The 19,870-nt window shown below is 28.2% G+C and overlaps 2 protein-coding genes across 2 annotated transcripts; both read right to left on the reverse strand.

Moving 5' to 3' along the window:
* Positions 1–666: 666 nt before the first annotated feature.
* On the reverse strand, positions 667–1,905 carry LOC115882494. The gene has a single exon (XM_030900570.1). The coding sequence runs from the start codon at positions 1,903–1,905 to the stop codon at positions 667–669; it is 1,239 nt and encodes a 412-aa protein (XP_030756430.1).
* Positions 1,906–12,954: 11,049 nt separating this feature from the next.
* Positions 12,955–14,329, reverse strand: LOC115882455. The gene is made up of 2 exons (XM_030900522.1): positions 13,745–14,329; positions 12,955–13,684 (listed from the first exon to the last, which is right to left on the reverse strand). Exons 1-2 carry the CDS (start codon positions 14,010–14,012, stop codon positions 13,275–13,277), a joined length of 678 nt encoding a protein of 225 aa, XP_030756382.1. The 5' UTR covers positions 14,013–14,329; the 3' UTR covers positions 12,955–13,274.
* Positions 14,330–19,870: the final 5,541 nt, after the last annotated feature.

The following is a 19,870-nucleotide window of genomic DNA, read 5'->3' on the forward strand; positions in this document are numbered from 1 at the left end:
ATGTTATAAATATTATATAGATTTTTATTCATTCATAAAAAAATTATCATACAAATATAAAACATTTGATAATGCACACATACAAGTTGACTTAGAATGATAAAAGCATTTTGGTGTTCCGATAGGCAAAGCAGGTTGTTCATCTATTTCAATCACTGGTTTTTTGGAATATTTCTTTACAAATTCTGCTTTTTCAGTTCCTTTAACATAAACAAATTCCACTTCAGGTTCTTCAGTGAGTTTTTCAATTATATTTGAAAAATAATGGTGAGGTGTAAATCCATCATTCCAGTTGATACAATGATGGTTTTTCATTAACCATACCGCCTGTCTGTGACATTCTGGTGACAGAAAGTCTAATGGATAGGGTTTCTTAAAGATATAATGTGATATTCTATGTCCATCAAAAGCTGCAAGTTCTTTAGGTAAAAAGGTGTTTTTCTCATCTTTAAATCCTTGTATATCCACAATCAACCTCATATTTTTAGTTCACTAAACTTTTTAATTAAACTTTTTTGTCTTGAGTAGTTTGCAATTTGTTCTTTCAATTTTTGTATTTTAAAAATAAAATTTTGTATTTCTAGTTGAAGTGTTGATGACATATCTACTACTACAGACACTATGTTTACTTATTTATATTAAATCTATGAGGGTGGGGGTAAAAGTTTATAATTGTTTGACAATCTTTGTTAAAGGATTGTAACTAAATAATTTATCATGTAAAATAAGACAATAAGCAGATGTGTCTTTTTTGATTGCACTGTTTGTTTCAAACTCAATTCTCATTACAACAGAACCCGTTTGAAGCGTTTCCTTTTGATGAGAACAATCAATATATGCAATTGGTGAAATCTCCTTGAATTTCTCAGGATTAAAAATGGGTTCATTAGAAGTACCATAATAAGAATAACGAAAATTGGCAAACATTTCATATAAAGATGAATATTTGTTCTCTTTGAAATTTAAATATAAGTCATGATAAGGATACCTTTCGGAATTTAAAAATATTCTAATATTTGTTAAATCTACATTGTCAAATTGACTCATATCTTTTTTAACATCTCCTTTTCGATTTTCTTGAAAGGCAATTATTACATGACGGGGAGCTTCCAGTTTGCTAGTTGTTTTTACAGGCCATGTGTGTCGTGTTGTTTCAGTTAGGGAAGAGTATTCAACAAGTTCCCAACTTCTAAATCCAATTAGTATATCTTTATTTGACTCCAGTATTCTAGTGAGTGCTAGTTGTTGTGGTATATCAACTGAAATATGTGGTACTTTCCAATAGATTTTATCGAAAGTAACTTTTGGGGTTTCTACAGTTGTAGATGGAGTTGTTACATCATCCTTAAAGAAAACTCCATCTAAGTCATTATTAGATCTAATAAGAACCAACTCTTGTTTCATGTTAATTATAATTTTTCTGTAATCTTCAAAGAATCCCATTAGCAGTTTTAGTGGTATAGATACGGAGAATTTTCCATTATCATCAACTAAAATTCTATCCTCTTCTTTTCTGTGTGGAAACCAACCTGCATTTTGCAGTTTTAAACTTTCATTTGTGTTACTGGATAGATAACTTTTTAATGTTGATGCTAGTCCTACATTTCTTAAGGTATCAATAGTAATACCATTTAACTCATAACGAATTTCTCTAAATAAGAAAGCTATACCATTGTTTGTAAATCGCAATCTCTTTGTATAATTTCCCTCTGTGTTTGTTAACTTTCCTTCGATATAAAGTAGGCTTTCTGATGGTAGAGTGTAAGCATCAAGTTCTTGGATTGGTATACGTATTTCATCATTATAATCAAATTTTGAAGAAATGTATGGTTGATAGGTATGTAATTCTGAACTAACAATAGAGTTATCAATATATAACTTTTCGTTTACATTTAATATGCTCATTATATTAAGACTTTAAAACCTAGCGATTTTAGAAAATTATGATTTTTTCGTGTTAATCGATTGGTGTTGGATTTGACACTGAATAATTTTTGTGTCAGTTTCTTTTTATAAGTTTTGATTTTTTTAGGAATAATAACTGGAGAATAATTTATATTACCTCTATTATATCTAACAACCATTTTATAAACCGTTTGTTTTTAAATGTAATCTTACTGTAATAGTCTCACCTCTGAAACTGATAAGATCTCCGTCTTGATCAACAATTTTTACTGTAATGTTGTTAATTGCTTTAACGCTGACTGGAAAATATAATATGGGTAAAGGAGATTCAACTATTTTATACCCTGGAGCTACAGCAGGATAAAATTGGTGAATAATATGAACAGGTTTTCCGTTATAAATGAACCAACACAGATATTACAATCAATGCAAATAGCGTTGACTTTACTTATATTAGCAACATTATCTGATTGATCTACTTTATCCGCTTCTATGATTCTACTTTTAAAACCTAGTATTTTTCCTATTGAATCATCTTTTGTAAAATCAATTTGTTTGCTACACATTAAGGTACATTTCAGGGTATTAGTATTAGGTTTTAATAAAAAAGCAACGTTTTCATATTCAAACACAGTTTTAACTTTGTCTTTTATATAGGTTTCTATATCAATTATATCATAAGTTCCATCTGGAATAACAATCACTTTATCACCTATATAAAGTTTATTGTGACCCTTTTCTATATTGGGTATAGTCATAAAAGTTTCAAAATCTGCTAAACCTAAGAAATATTGTTTCTCATCATCCAAATATATAGGTGGATTGAAATCAGCTGATAAAACTGAACTGTTTCCTGATATTGCTATTGTTGTAGACATTGTGTAAATGCTATTTTATTACATGTTGTTAGCTTATATATTATTTTTTAAGAATTTTAGAGAAAGTTGTCCGCAGTTGTATGAATTATTTTTTTGTTTATTTTCATATGTGTAAAATACTTTCACTTCACCATTTGAATTAAAATATTTTGAAAGTTCAAGAGGTGGTTTTAAATTTCCATAACTATCAAAGTATACAACATGATTATCATTTTTAATGTATGAAGTCCAATGTGTTCCTTTTTTTGCTTCCTGTCTAAATTAACAACACCACACTCTTTTAAAGATATTGTATTTGGAAGTTCATCAAGCATAAATACACCTCTGAAATTAGGAATTTTCATTACCTTTACATACTTAATAATGTCAATATTTGTAAGCGGTCTACGTGGAAAACTTATGTTAATCTTTTGGTCTTTTTTTTTATACCAAGTTTACCACCTTTATACGGTTTTATAAAAAGTCCTTTTCCCTTATACGGTTTAATAAATAATCCCTTTCCCTTAGAAACATCCTCCATTGCAATATTATGTCTATGCATTTCTTCTAACTGCTGTTTAGATGCTTTAGCATCGTTGACTGCTTTGGCAATTCCTGCAGCACCTCCACCTAGTGCACCTAACGCTCCCAATATTGGGAGCAAAAGTGGTAAAAGTCCCCCAATTTTTTCAGGTGTTCGAATTATACGTTTTTTCTTCATGTTAAGCTTTCCACTTTTTTTATCCTTTTTCTTTTTTATACCCATTCCAAGCTTTCGTTTTCCCTTCATTATGGCAGCAACAGTTAATGCAGCTACTTTTTCACCGATTGAAGAATCCTTAGCTTTTACTCTATTCCAAGCCTGATCTCCTAACAGTTTATCAGATGCGTGTCTTTTTAATAAATCTTCAGATTGAGAGTATGCTATATCATGCTGTTTACAAGCAGCATCCAATGGATTTATACCAATATCCCCTCTGGCTATTCTCTTCTCCAATTTTGTACCCGGTCCACAGTAGTTATATCCTGGTATGTGAAATTCGAAGGGAAGTTTGGTAATTAATTTGTTTACTAAACCAAAACCTTTTTTTCGTCTCCTATTTATAGTTTTGTTCACACTGGAGTGATGTACAATCATTAAAACGTATTTAAATACTAAAAATAAACTATTGCTGCTAGGGTATAAATACTTTTACACACAATGGAATATATTAGTAATTTTAAAAATGAAGATTGAAAAACAAAAATTCTCTTTACCTATTAAGAACCATGATGAAAAAGTTTCACACAAACAATTTAGGAAACATGGTGCTTTGTTTGGTGGTGGCTCGAAAAGAGGATTAATTGTTGGTTGTAGTGGAAGTGGTAAAACTAATGTTATGCTAACATTGCTTGAACATCCTAATGGTATTAGGTTCGAAAATGTTTATATATATTCAAAATCATTAGATCAACCGAAATATAAATATTTAAGACAACTTTTAGAACCTATGAAAGAAATTGGTTATTTTGAATATGATAATGATGAAAATGTTATTTCACCTCATAAAATAAAACCAAATTCTGTTATTATCTTCGACGATATTCCTTGTCACAATCAATCAATTATTCGAGATTATTTTACACATGGTAGACATACAAACACAGATTGTTTTTTCATATTTCAGGGCTACTCTTCTATTCTTAAACAACTAATTCGTGAAAATTCAAATTTATTGATTTTGTTTAAACAAGATTCTTCAAGTTTAAAACATATATATAATGATCATTGTATGATAGATATGACATTTGATCAGTTTAAAAATATTTGTGCTAAATGTTGGAGGGAACCCTATGGTTTTCTTGTAATTGATAAAGATTGTCAATTAAATAATGGTAGATATAGAAATAAATTTGACTCCTATATTTATATATAAGACGAGTTTTGTGGTTTTTCCTCATTTAAAAATTATCTAACATGGATAAACGTTTAGCTAAAGAGTTGATAAAGTCAAGACAAGCAGTAAAAGAAAAGTATCATATGCTAAAATCAGCAGCATCTACAACACAAGCAGAGTTAGAACAGACTTATAAACCAATAACACAACCTCTACAAGAACTAGTCTCAGCTATTGGAAAATCGGAACATTTACACATAAAAGAAGAACCTGTGGACTTACAAGAAGAATATTTTAAAACTTCAACACCTACAAAAGTTAAAATAACTCCGAAAACTGGCAAAATTCCTATATTACCACCTGAAACTCCATCATTTTTTAACAGATCAACAGAATCTATAAGTCAGATTCCCAATATACAAGAAACAAGTATTATTGCAGAAACATTTCCTTCACAATTTAACCATTCAGAAAGTAGAAATTTATCAGATATATTAGAAGAGACAAGACAAACTATTCAAACATATGTTGGGACTTCGGGATATGATGATTGGTTGAATGCTTTCCATGAATTACCAAGAACATATATAGATGAAGGTGTGAGAGATACAAAGTCTAAGTTTGATCATAATTATGGAATAGTGCATGATCTCGAAAGAGATAATTTTTTTTTGGGTTTAACACAAAAACCTGTGGAAATAATTGGTAAAAATATTCATGTGGAAGGTATAAAATATCCCGGAACGGTTGGTTTATATGAATTACTTTTTAAAAAAGAACCTGTTTAAATAAAGATAATATGTTTAATGAAGATTTAGAAAATTATATGGACATATTAAAAAGAACTAATGCATATCGTAGAAATTTTGATCCCAACGAGCAAGTGCAAGGAAATAGTTCACATAAATATGTGACAATAATTGGACCTTACTTGCAACGAAAGGGTATTACAAAAACTAAAACAATAACACCATTGGAAAGGTTGTCTGAAGCTTTTGCTAAACCGAAAGCACCATTTAGAACTAGTAGAACGACTGCTGTTCAGAAAGGGAAAGGTTTAACTTTAAAAATAAATAAATCAAATACAGATTATGTGTATTGGGATAATATAAATGAACTTGTGGATCGACTTCGTCTTTTACTAGCATCTACAGATGCTGGCAATACAGCCCACAACAATGAAATATTATCTATAATTGAGGAATTAAGGGAGGCTAAAGTTATACTATAAATAAGAATTGCTAGTTATAAACAAATCAATTGTTGACCAATATCAAATCATGTCTGTTGATAAATTTGGTTGTCATATTTCTAAACGTAACACTGTAAATACAACAACCTTGGAAGATACAGTCTTATCAAATGTTGAAAATAAAATTTTAAATAGGTTTAAGACAGATGTAAACTATATTGAAAATAAAGTAATTGAACATTTTCAAGGTAGTATAGACAACACAAATAAAAGATTAAGTGAAAATGAATCAAACAATAGTAATTTTGCAAAGAAAATTAAGTTTTTTGATGATAAAATTACAAAACATGAAGATAAAATTGTACAATTTAATGATAATATAAAAACAATTAATAATTTAAAAACAGAAATTGAATCAATCAAAAGAAATCTTCAAAATGATATTAAAACAAAATTTGAAGATTTCGCAAACAAAGTTTACGAAAGAGTTAATCAAGAAGTAGCTTATTTTAAGGATGTTCATGATAAAATTGACAGAACTGAAAAAATTACAGCGACAGCATTAAATATGCACATAGTTAACCATAAAAAAGACATAGAAGAACTACAAGATCTAAGACAGCAATTTAATAATACATTAGCTGAAATTACAAAATTAAAATCAGAAAAAATTTTGGAAAGTGAAGATAGAAATAAAAGTAAAAGTGAAATTTCTACAATAAAATCCAGTTTAGAGAAGTTCGATTTAAAATTGGATGAACTTTATGTAAGTCTAGAATCGTTGAAAGAGTATGTAAAAGAAGAAAATACAAAAATTAATGCTGATATTGATGAAATTGATAAGACCATGAACACTCAAATTAGAGAAGTGATAATTAAAAATCAAAAAGAAAGAATTAAACATCTAAGAAATGATATTGATAATATTGTTTCATCTAAGAGTAAACTTATAAAGGATACTCTTAATGGTAAAAAATTATCTGTTGTATCTTTAGAGATTAGACAATATATAGAAAATCTTTCACAAAATATATATACTATCTCTAAAATATTGCATGAAGAACTAACAAAAATAGAAACGGAAGTAGAAAATTCTGCAAATAAAAGAAAAGATTTTCTATTAACAACAGTTAAAGAATATCTAGATAACCTAGTCAAAGAAATAATTAAAATTAATGAAATTTTGATTGAAACTAATAAGGATGAACAAATACAAAAATTAAAAGAATGGACAGAGATGTATAAAAGCTTTGTGGACAACTACTATCAAAACTAAATATCTTTTGGTAAAATTTCAAAAGTATGACAACCATTAAGGAACAAGTAGTTAATGAGTTACATAAACCTGCTAGAAAAAAATTTATGCGAAGAAGGATAATTGTTAAAGGACTGAATGATCTTTTACAGGCAGATCTAGTAGAAATGCAACCATATTCCAAATTTAATAGGGGTTATAGATATATTTTAGTTGTTATAAATGTGTTTTCAAAATATGTTTGGGCAGAACCTGTAAAAACCAAATCTGGTAAGGATGTTGCCACAGCGATGAAAAACATATTAGTTACTTTAAAAACCAACCCACAAAATTTGCAAACGGATAGGGGTACAGAATTTTTCAACCAACATTTCCAAAAACTGATGGAAAAATTTAAAATTAACCATTATAGTACTTTTTCCAATTTAAAAGCAAGTGTAGTAGAAAGAGTAAACCGAACATTAAAAACCAGAATGTGGAAAATGTTTAGTTTGCAAGGAAATTATAGATGGCTTAATATTTTACAAGATATCGTTAAAGATTACAACAACACCAAACATTCAACAATTGGAATGAAACCAAACCAAGTAAATAAACAAAATGAAAAGAAGATTTTAAGATCAATCTTTACTCATGCTAAAACAATAGATTCAAAACTTGCTAAATTTAAAGTTGGAGATCATGTGCGTATAAGCAAGTATCGCGAGGCATTTTCCAAAGGCACGACGAAGTCTATCTAAATAATAAGTTCTAAATTCACTTTTTCGTGCTTGTTTATAAGCAAAATTCCACTGCACTAACACATAAAGTTTATTTTTCTCTTCCTGAAAAGTCACCGATTTCTTCATAATATTTTCTTTTGAGTTCATTCCTCTTCAACCTTTTTTCCAATTCCTCCGGGTACAGTATCAGGAACTCCAACATGGTTGAAACATTTTCACTGTTGGGATTTTGATTGGGTTGTAAAATGCGATAAATATTATCAATAGGATCACCTTCCTGAATTGAAATGCTGGTTTGGAATACTTTAAAGTAAAGTGAAAATTCTTGTTTCTTTATAATAGAAATTCTGTAATCCACAACTTCCTTTAATCGCCATAATGTTTCTATAGACTCATATCCTAAATATATATATCTTGAATATTCTTCTTTAATTTTTATAACAGGAAGACTGTTGACTTTCTCAAAATATAATTTAAAGTTGTCTATATTCAACATGGGTTCGTTAATTTGCTGGGGAAAGCAGAAGTAATTTTCAATAACTCCTCGATGATTGCAAAAACTATTCCAACTTTCTTCACTTAGAGTTATAGAAAAACCATTTTTTCCACCGATTATAATTTTCGGTGAAAAGTCTTGATTACTTATACCAACAATAACAAATTTTGATGAAGATTTATTCAAAAAGAAAATTTTTGAATTTAAAAGATTTTCAAAAACTTTAGAAGACATGGTGAATGAACTAAATAATATTAAGTTCTCCTCTTACTTTAATATTCGAACCCCTACCAATTCATACCCCACCTATTCATATCGTCAACTCATGCGCATTGCTTATTCGAAACAATATTTTAAATGAAATTGATTATTGAAAGTGTAAATTTCCTGTTTGAAATTTATAATAAAAAAAGATAATTAAAATTGTAATATACAAAAATATAGTAAAAGTTAAAAAGAGATTAACGATATTAAAAATGTTATATCCATTATTTTTTTCATTAATAAATTTAGTATAGTTGAATGATTCATTTTGAAAATGTGTATATTTTAATTCGGTTCTTTCAATCCAATTAGTATCAAAAATGGTTTGGTTTGAATAATGATATAAAATTTTAAAAAACCTACTAACATTTTCTCCTTTGTTGATGGGATATATAAAACTAAGTGTATTATTATTGATTAAACCAACTTTCATAAATTGACAATTTTTATCAAGTGTAATGTTTGTTTCATTCGAAAAACATATTTCACATCGGGTTACAGTGGGGGGATAATGAACATAAATAACATTTTGAAATATGAAATAAAGGAGAATAAAATGTGTTTGAGGAGCCATTGAAACAAAGTAAATATTTTATTAAAAATTTTATTTATCTACAATTTACTTCCATTCAAGATGGTTACCAAATGATATTTGACAATATCTTTTTTATAGATGAATATAAATACTTATTAGCATAAGAAATATATGTTGAAAAAAGATGTAAATTAATGAATAATAATATCATCAAAATTATGCATTCCAAAGAATTATTATTAGATTTTTTGAATTTTTGTTTCTTATTTTTTTTGTTTTGACTTAACCATAGACATTCATTTAAATTACATAATGGAGAAATTTTGTGATGTTCTTCGATAGGACAGTCATCATAGGTCCACTCATAAATTTCAGTTCCACAATAGTAACATTTGCATACGTCACTATATGAAATATAATAAAAGCCTGCTCCTGCTAATACCTCAGGTTCCAATTTTCCATTCCAGTTTTTAAAAGTAGAAAGTCGATTTTCAAAGGTTTTATAAGTAACATCATCAATATCTTTATCAAAACTTTCCAAACACATCTTAAGAAGGATTAATAAGAAATGAAATATTGTCAAACATGTATTCTATAAGTAGGTATATTTTTCATTGAAAATGCATTAACTCATATAAAAGTATATTATTAATAAGTAATACAATGTAAATAGTATAGTAATACAATGTAAATAGTATAGTAATACAATGTAAATAGTATATAACCTAAAGTACATTATGTAAAAATATATTTTACTTATTTAACAAAATTATATGAGTCACTTCAAATAAGTTTTATGGTTTCAGTTTTTCGTTACTCGTTTTTATTTTGTGTTGTGTCTTGTGCATAGGTAAATAATTGTTTCTGTATGAATCTATGTGAACTATTTTGTGTAAAGTTTGATGTTTCACACCATTAAAGAGTTTTATGACAAATGTTAAAACTAAATAAAAAATATATTGTATTATTTAAAAAATATTGTAAAACTGAAATACATAAAAATATATTTGTTTCTGTATAAATCTACAACTAATATCTATAAATTATAACAAGTTTAAAACACTCATAAGTGGAATTATGAATTAAATTTAAATCATTCCAGAGTAGAATGCTATTTAATACATTATACTTTTAATAAGTACAACTTTTCATAATTGTGTAAAGTTTTATGGTAAATGTTAAAACTAAAATACATAAAAATATATTTGTTCCTGTATAAATCTATATATCTATAAAATATATTGTGTTTAAAACACACATTCAGGAATGATAATTAATACATTCTAATTTTAATAAGTACAACTTTTCATAATTGTGTAAAGTTTGATGTTTCACACCATTAAAGAGTTTTATGGTAAATGTTAAACTAAATAAAAAAATATATTGTATTATTTAAAAAATATATCGAGGTTTGGATTATCTGCATTCCACTGGTAAAATGAAATATCATGATGACCCCAAGCAAGTGTTTTAAAATCATGTGGAATTTGATATCTTTTATTATCTTCAGAATTCAATGCAATTTTATGTATTAATTCAGTAAAAATTGAATGTAGTCTAGAACGAAAAACACACATGGAGCAAAAAATTTTAGAATTATTTTCTACTACATCTTTATAATGAATAAAATCTAATTGGTTTTTAATAGCATGTTTTTTTATACCTTTGGCTTTCTTTAATAAACCATTTTCTGTTTTCACGCAATATGCTTTCGCCCCCGTACCATAAAAAGATTCAATGGGTTCACCAGCATATTCATCCTTAAATTTACCAACAACTGATTGTGTTATTGGCATCTCATGTATATTATTTGGTAAATAATTGGAGGTATCAAATTTATGAATATTCTTTTGCATATCATGATAAACATTATTTGTTGTAATTTCAAGAATAAAAGAATCAGTGTCTGTATACAGAAGAGAAACATTTTCTTTATACAAAGGTTTTAAAAAATTGTAATAGAAGTCATACATAACCGTTTTTGAAATATCTAATATGGAAAAGCCAACATATATTGGTTTGTTGTATGTAATCGATATTTTTTGCATTTGGATGGCTACCAAATTTTCAGAGAAAACAGTCAAATCTTTAAAATACGGCTTTGCAATGAGATTTTCAGCCCCATCTTTCCTTTTGTTTTTTTCCCATTCGGTAACAAGTCTTACATCAACTCTCCTATCCACATTTTCCATTGTTTTTCCATAAATACTATTGTTTGCTAATTTAAAGGTGTGACGATCAAATTCATTTTTAGACTCATTACGTAACTTTGTGTTTAAATCTATAAATTTTTTCAACCAAGCAGATTGAGAAAATTGTATCACTCTATGGATTTTAGTTAACTTAAGACCGTTTTGCAAACATTGTTTTAGTAGTTGGTAATGAATAACATATTTTGATTTATTGTACAAATTTGGAATTAATTTTGTAGATTTCGAATTAGGTGGTTTATAATTTTCTGGACAAAAAGGAAAATCATTGTGGCAGTCATGAAGGTGTTCAGGATATTCTAAATCAACTTCTAGAACATAACCTTTGCTAGATGTATTAGAAATTGAAAAAATATCTAGATTTTTTATTTCTTTTTCTGACAACCAAACAAAATCGCCTGTTGGCAGGTATTGGGACATTGCAAAACCGTATAAATTTGTTGCATCATAGTACATTATATATTTATTAGGTTTTGTTGAATCAAATTTTGATAGAAAAGGATTATTTGCCTCTGATTTCCGTGTTATGCATGAACTTACTCCACCACGAACGCTATTTTTGAAAAAATGTATCATATCTGGATCTATCAGTAATTCCAGTTCTATGCTTGTATAACGTAAACAAGATTCCCAAGATAACCCGGGAAAAGTATAAAAGTGTGCAGGGTCTAGTTTATAAGTAGACAAACATGTTTTTCGAAAATTTTCGAAAATATCAGCTAAAAGTAAAGTATCTGATAGCAAATAAATATCTGAATAATTTCCTATACTTTCACATTCGAAAAGATCCCAAACTTTAAGAGCTCTTTGGTATTCCTCGTCAGTAATATGTTCATCTGTTAAACTATTAAAAAACTGATCTTTTTTAGGTAAAGCAGTTTCCTCTAATTTTTCAAAACTGTCAATATAACTATATGGAAATACACCTTTTTGACGAATAAGTTTAAATTGTTCCTCATCTTCGAAAATCTTTTTTATTTCTTTACATTGTTCATCTTTTAGGGTATCTGAAAGTTTAGATAAAGAAAATGATAAGAATTGAAATGAGTCGATAAATCTAAGTGATAGATTCTTTTTTTTTAATTTCTTGTATGTCTATCAAAATAATTGTCTACATGAATATGTTTTTCAAAGGAAATATATTTTTCTTTATTTTGTGGAATTACTGATATTTGTTCTTTATTTAAACACAAATTCTTTAAAAATAGGTGGCTGTCGTAATTACGTAAGTTGTGCATTATAACTGGAATAAAATTAGGAATTTTATAGTTGATATTACACAAAGAGTGAGCTGGTCCTCTATAGTTGCCTGTTATGTGACAATGATCGGCAACTTTATCCCCTAAAAGTGGTTTATCACAAATATGACAGTTTTTAGCATTGTTATGTGTAGTTTGTTCTAATTCTGTTAGAGTATTCATTTTCTTAGGAGTCTTTAAAAATGTGTGATATAAATTTAACACATCTTGTTCTAGAGAATTTATAAAAACTTTTTCGCTATTCAAACCTTTATATTTTTCAAACTTAGAATAATCATCATCAAATGAACATTTGATATAATATGCAAAAGAGTATGGAATATGTTCAATTTTTTTTACAGTATATGATCTTCTACTTTTTCATTATTATTTAAAGGTTTTAAAATACATTCAAAGTCTGCATAAATCACAAAAGGAACTTCCATTTGTTTTTGATAATTTATAAATTTTAATATATTTTCATATGCTACATTTCCATATTTATCTTTAACTAGTTCTTTAGAAGGTAAATTAATTTTAACATGATCACAATCATAACTATTATGGTATTGTAATTTTTGTTCTGTGTCAAAATATTGCAAACATCCTTCACATAAATATTTTCTACCATTGTGTTTACTAAGTTGTTTAGAAATTAATTTAGAAAGATCGGAAATGTAGCAATAATGAAGATTTCCATCATCATCGTTTATCAATAATAAATTAACATGAATATTTTTTTAGCATTTGTGAAATGTAGAGACCAATTATTTCATATTCTTCATTATTAGAAATTTTATTATAATATTTTTCTAAACCATATACATTAATAGAAATATTGTTTTGATTTTCAAATTTTTTAATGTCTTTTAATGTTATTGGAAAATCAATACCTGCAGTGTTCAAAACCGTTGAATAATGTGGGTATGATGATGTGACAAAGTCCACACGTGTTGGAGTATGAAGAGCTGCCATGATACACCAAGCAAAGCAGTAGTCATCGTTATTTCTTATGTTAACTACAGCTTGACGTCGTACTATTTCAGGAGGGAGTTCAATAAATGATGATGCTCTCAAAGGATTGAATTTATTGATGTTAATTTCCAAATGAACAAAATTAAGTAAGATCCATCCTGAAACCAGAAATAAAATTAATTACATATATATTTTTAGATTAAAGTTACAACACTTACCAGAATCTTTTTCTGCGAACTGATCTGCCTTATTGTCAATAACTGTTGCAAATTCTTCAATCAAATCCTTTGTTTCAGGATTATTGCAAATTACTTTAAATGGAGTATTAAATGATTTTACATCATGATTATCAGTACTGGGATTATAATAATAGCCAAAAAGCTCCATATTACTTTTAATGCATTTATGTTTTTTTAATTGATCCTCAAATATCCGAAGGATCTTTTGTTCCAATGTTATAAAGTAATTTTTAACATTTACGATCATCTCCTCCACAGATAATCTGTATGTTATTATTCTTTCTTTGAATGCAGATTTAATAATTTGTACTCCTGGTTGTTGTAATATTTTAGAATTATTTTTATGTGCGTTTGATCGTAGATGACCAAACCATAAATTTTGTGATATTAACTCCTTGCATTCTTCACAATATTTCTCTATAAAGACAATTATTTTGTTAATTTCAAAAGGTTATAACATAAAATGAAAAAAATCTTACTTTTTTCTTCAGGTGTACACTTTGTCAACCATCTGTTTAGAAAGGAAGATTTGTTGCAGACACTCTTTAAATGCCGAGATAGGTTATCTTTACGAGTAAAGTTTTTTTTACAGGATGGACAAATAAACATCTTTCAATTTTATTCTGTAAAATAATTTTATGGTTTTATATTAAATTTTATTCTGTTATATGAAAGGTTAAATTTGGAAAAAAGAATGTATAAATATAATTTAATTAAAAAAAATAAATGAAAAAATGTAAATATTTAATTAAATGAATCCACTAACTTTAATAACAATTTTAATAACTTTAATAACAACTTTAATAACAAATCAATTTAAAACAAAAATTCTTTAACTATTCTTACACCTGCATAATAATAAGTCAAGTTTATACTAAAAAAATAATATAATAAACCTAAATATAGGAAAAACTTCGAATGTTTCTTTGAATGTGAAAATTTTTATAACAACTTATTTCTGGTAATTTTCGGACTTTCGATGTATCAAAAATGCTGTGATAGATACTCTTACTTCTTTTTCATAGCACCTAGCAAATTCAATTGCTGTGTGTGCTGAACACTCTAACAAATAAGTAATAACTATATCAAAGAAATGAATCATAGGTGCAATAGAAAGAAAAAAACAATAAAATACGCAAACTGAAACTATGGTACAACAATCGAAACAAAAAACTCAAAAACCCAGTGTGCATAAATTTCCTGCACTAAAACAAACATAAACAAAGCACAAAGTGTCCCAAATAATGAGCGGCAATTGGCGGGGATGAGAGAGGCCAGCGGGATGTACATTTTATATGTTTTATTTTATTTTTTTTTTATTTTATATAATTACATGAATTTTTTATATAGTTACATGAATTTTAAAACTTATTTTTAGTTCAATGCAAGTATTTTGTGTACCGCGCTTTTATTATCAGTTATGTATTTTTTTGAAAGAATCTTAAATTTTCTCTGCTGGTTAATTATACGTACGTTATATGGAATTACATTAAACAATTTAGGTGCAAAATAAAGTACTGTTCTCTGTACGTGAGATCTGTGAAAACATGGAACGCTGAGAGTTTTACTACTTACCGCTCTTGTGAGATAGTTATGATTTTGTACACTCCGTAATTCAGGTTTATTATAAAGGTACATCACAATAGAATGAGCATATAGACATCTCAAATCTAATACCTCAGCCTCTAAAAATAGATTTTCGGTTGGATATCCATTGTTCCTTTTTAAGATTATTTTTAGTATTTTTTTCTGGCAAACTTCAAGACTTTTTATAATGTTATTAAAGCTTGATCCCCTAACATATCAAAACATTGTTTTAAACGTTCTAGTTCTTCAGCATTTTCTTTATTAATTTGAGTTTTTTTGAATAAAATTTTGAATAAAATTTTGAAGCGCAAAACCTGAAGTTTTTGTTTTGGAATAAGGTTTAAGATATTTTCTTAATGTTTTAGTTTTTTAGTTATTATAAAAGATGGTTTTGGATATGAAATTTGATTTTGTGATGGTTTATTTTCTTCAGAACTAGAATTTTCGATAAACGGTGACAAAGGGGAAAATGCTGATGAAATAGGGGAAATGTTTCTATTATATTCAGGATTACTTTTTTGAGAAAAACAAATCAATTCTTCGTCATCAGAATCATTAATAGGTAGTTTAATTAAATTATTTTTTTAAATTATGTTTCGAACTAGAAGCAACACTATCATCAAAATTTTTATATGATTCCTTAGTCCATGTTAATGATTCATCATCTCATTTTAACACAGAATATTTTTCCTTGTTAGTTTCGTTTAATTTTTAAATTTAAAAAATCGTCCGTTATTACATCCTCACTGTTTTCAATTTCGTTTATAAATTTATTTAGTTCGTTATTTAAGTTGATGTCTTGTGTATTAATATCAAATTGTGTTAAGATTATGAAATTTTGTGTTAATATCAGTTGATTCTGTATTTAAAATAAGACGAGAATTGGAAAAATTTTTGAAGGTAATAAAAAAAACTAGCAATAAATTAATTTTTTGATTCATTTAAAAAATATTTACCTGTAAAAAAAATACTTACCTGATTCTGCAGAAAATTGATCTTTTGTCATGTGATTCCCGATTTTTACAAAATCTCTCTGTAAAAGAAAATATTTATAAGACTAAAATTGTAAAACAGTGAGAAAAAGTCTTACCCTTTTTTCAGCAGACTTTCCAAGCCATCAGTTGAAAAACTTGACTAGTTACAGGCTGCTCTCATATGATGTAATAGGTTATCTTTAAGACTAAAAGATTTAACACAAGATATATAATTGAACATGTTGGTACTTTAGTTCTATAAAAAATTCTATGTTACAACTCATTATGATGTTAATTTGATGAACTTTAATTTTACTCTAGTTACTATTGGTTGTGATTTTCTACTGTTCATGTATCCATGGTGAATTAAATTTAGACAGTCAGTTTTGTTAGTGTGTTTGTTGTCTGTTTTGCGGTTTATCTGTTTGTATATTTTTATTGTTGGTTATAATTTACTATTTATGTGAATTAAATTATTTAGATAGATAGTTTCGTTAGTGTGTTTGTTGTCTGTTTTGCGGTTTATCTGTTTGTTTATTTTTATTGTTGGTTATAATTTACTATTTATGTGAATTATATTTAGACAAACAGTTTTGTTAGTGTGTTTGTTGTCTGTTTTGCGGTTTATCTGTTTGTTGGTATATTTTGTCTATTTTAATTTTACTGCAGTTAATGTTTAGTTGTGTTTTTGTATTGTTTATTTGTCCATAGTGATTTACTGACTATTTTTATCTATCTTTTGTTAATCTATTTACCTGAGTGTTTTTATAATGCTATTTTAATATGAATAACGAGTTAAATTTGAAGAATATTATTTTATAAGTGTAAAAATATAATTAAGAACTCGACAAGTTTTTGAATAGAAAGTCTTAATTTTATTATATGAATATGTAAAACTATAACTTACCAAAACTATAGATATTAACTTTAACTGACTAATAGTTTTTAACTGACTAAACGTCTTTTGCAAGCCAAACCACACCTAAGAACCACACAAAGTAACTGGTCGGTCGAGATAATACGGAGATCGCAAGCCGGTTGTAGATCGTTGCCCCCGTTGACCCATGTCTTCGCTGTACTTGTTTTATTTTTTATATTAGTGAAGGGCAATGATTTGAAATATCGATAATATGTGGTTATATTTAATAATAATATATTAAACTGGTTGTGTTGTTGTTTTCTAATGTGTGTTTAGAATTAAATGAAATATTTTATCGATGGAAACATTGGATTGAATCTCTAGAACTTTTTTTAAATGATATTTATCTGTCAAATCAACAGAACTTTTACATAATGTGAAATAAAACTGCAAATATTTATAGTCACATTTATTTTAATCCCCTTTTTATACTTTGGACAAAGTAATATCTAATTATATCTTTTCGAAACTGCACTAAATATTTATAATGTAAACCACATAGTGGACACTTAGTTGTCATTTTTGAATCGTAACGTACATCATTCCATGTTAATATACAGTTTAAGCAAAAAAAGTGTGAACATGTATTTGGCACACAAGTTTCATAGCAATCAACCATGTCTTGACAAATAGCACAAAATAGTCGCTTAATTTCCTCTATATTTTCTCTTGTATATTGTTCGCAGGTTACAGATTCTTCTTCTCCTTCCCTAGGAGGAGATTGTAATACACTAAGTATAGATTGATGTTGAACAGTAAAACTGGTCTGTTGAGAGAGGGTTTGTAAATTATTTTCTTCGGTCATTCTGAACTAATACTTACTTTTGGATGTTTTACTATATATGATTGGATATTGATATAGTGGGGGTAGAAATAAGTGGGGATAAGAATATCTCTGTTTCTATATATCACCCTATCTTTCTTCCTTTTTGAAAAAAAGTAGGAATGAATCGACTTATTATATATGGATTGATATCGATAGTTATTATCTAAATAAATTTTTTAATATAATGAAATATCGAAAAGTAGCATATCGATATTTCTGTACGTCCCTATAAGCGAACAGTTCAATGCTGGCTACGACCGCTGTATCGGAGGAGGAGGAGGAGTATAATGAGGAGGAGGATCTCTCATATTCTATCTACTAAAAGTACATTTTGTATATCAGGTGCAACAACTGGCATAGGCTGGTTATTGACATCTATGACAAATACTTTATTTGATGTCCTGAACTCTGCACCCGTTTCTTCTGAGCTTTCTTCATTATTTTCAGCTTCACTGTTAACTCTAAAAATAAAAACAGAATAACACTATACAGAGTGGCCCATCGAAAACGTTCCGCAAGGCATAACGGCCAGAGTAATTTTTTTTTCAGAAAATTTAAAAACACGTCAATTTTGTTTGTGAGGGGGACAACTTTTGCCCTAAAAATGATTGCAAAATCTTCAACCCTCTAAGCGGGGGTGTCATCCCCCAATTTTTTTCAAATAGGAAGGGGAGTCAAGTCGTACCGCAATGAAAAGGGCTTTCTATTCTCTATACTTTCCCGTTTTGTTTTTGAAAATCGGTCGAGTCATTGAGAAAATATGAAGGATTGAAACTTGTTCCGTTATGAATAAAAAGAGGCAGAGGGAAAATCCTGTAGTAAATGAAGCTATGGAGGTATTCGTATTGGGCCAAGTTGCCATGGATAGTTCGCTGAGTACAAGAAAATTAGCCAATGAGACCGGCGTGAATCGTTCAAGTGTCCAAAGGATATTAAAAAAACACTAAAAACACGATATTAAAAAAGTTCCACCCGTACAAAATTCAGTTGGTACAAGAACTCAACAAAGACGATTTTGATCGTCGCTTGCAATTTTGTGAAACTATGAGTGAACGAGTGGCGAATGATAATAATTTCCTATTTAATGTGTGTTTTTCGCATGAGTGTACTTTCTTTTTGAACGGTGTAGTTAATCGGCACAACTGGTCGGTACTGGGCTGAGGGCAACCCCAGGGTTTTTCACGAGGTGCACACACAAAGCCCTCAGAAATTGAACGTATGGGCTGGTATTTTTATTTTATATTGAGAAGAACTTCAACGCACAAGTTACAGAACAGCTATCTAGCAACTACCGCACCTGATCGTTCAACCTTGTGGCAAGTGAAAAAATGCTTAAACATCTGAAAATAATAAGAAAAAACCTCAAATTCGTCGAAGGAATTTATCCTTATCATTTACTCTGATAAATGTTTAAAAAAACTTTTCAAATTTCAATCCTTCATATTTTCTCAATGGCTCGACCGATTTTCAAAAACGAGGCGGGGAACTATAGAGAATAGAAAGCTCTTTTCATTGCGGCGCCACTTGACCCCACTTCCCATTTGAAAAAAGTTGGGGGATGACACCCCCGCTTAGAGGGTTGAATATTTTGCAATCATTTATGGAGCAAAAGTCCTCACAAACAAAATTGATGTGTTTTTGGATTTTTTGAAAAAATAAATACTCTGGCCGTTATGCCTTGCGGAACGTTTTCGATGGGCCACCCTGTATAACAAAAATTTAATAAATTTTATTTGTTAATTCTTAAGCTGATTAGCTCAGGCTAATCCAACATGATTGTTTAAATTACAACAGCTACC

Source organism: Sitophilus oryzae, unplaced genomic scaffold (assembly GCF_002938485.1).
Source record: "Sitophilus oryzae breed Bouriz unplaced genomic scaffold, Soryzae_2.0 scaffold_177_pilon_pilon, whole genome shotgun sequence".
NCBI lineage: Eukaryota > Metazoa > Arthropoda > Insecta > Coleoptera > Curculionidae > Sitophilus > Sitophilus oryzae.

Excerpts from the sequence above, each read along its gene's own strand:
- LOC115882494 (XM_030900570.1), bottom strand. The coding sequence starts at position 1,905 with ATGAGCATATTAAATGTAAACGAAAAGTTATATATTGATAACTCTATT.
- LOC115882455 (XM_030900522.1), bottom strand. The coding sequence starts at position 14,012 with ATGATCGTAAATGTTAAAAATTACTTTATAACATTGGAACAAAAGATC. Across the intron at positions 13,685-13,744 it reads GTTCGCAGAAAAAGATTCTG|GATGGATCTTACTTAATTTT; the intron begins GTAAGTGTTGTA and ends TTCTGGTTTCAG.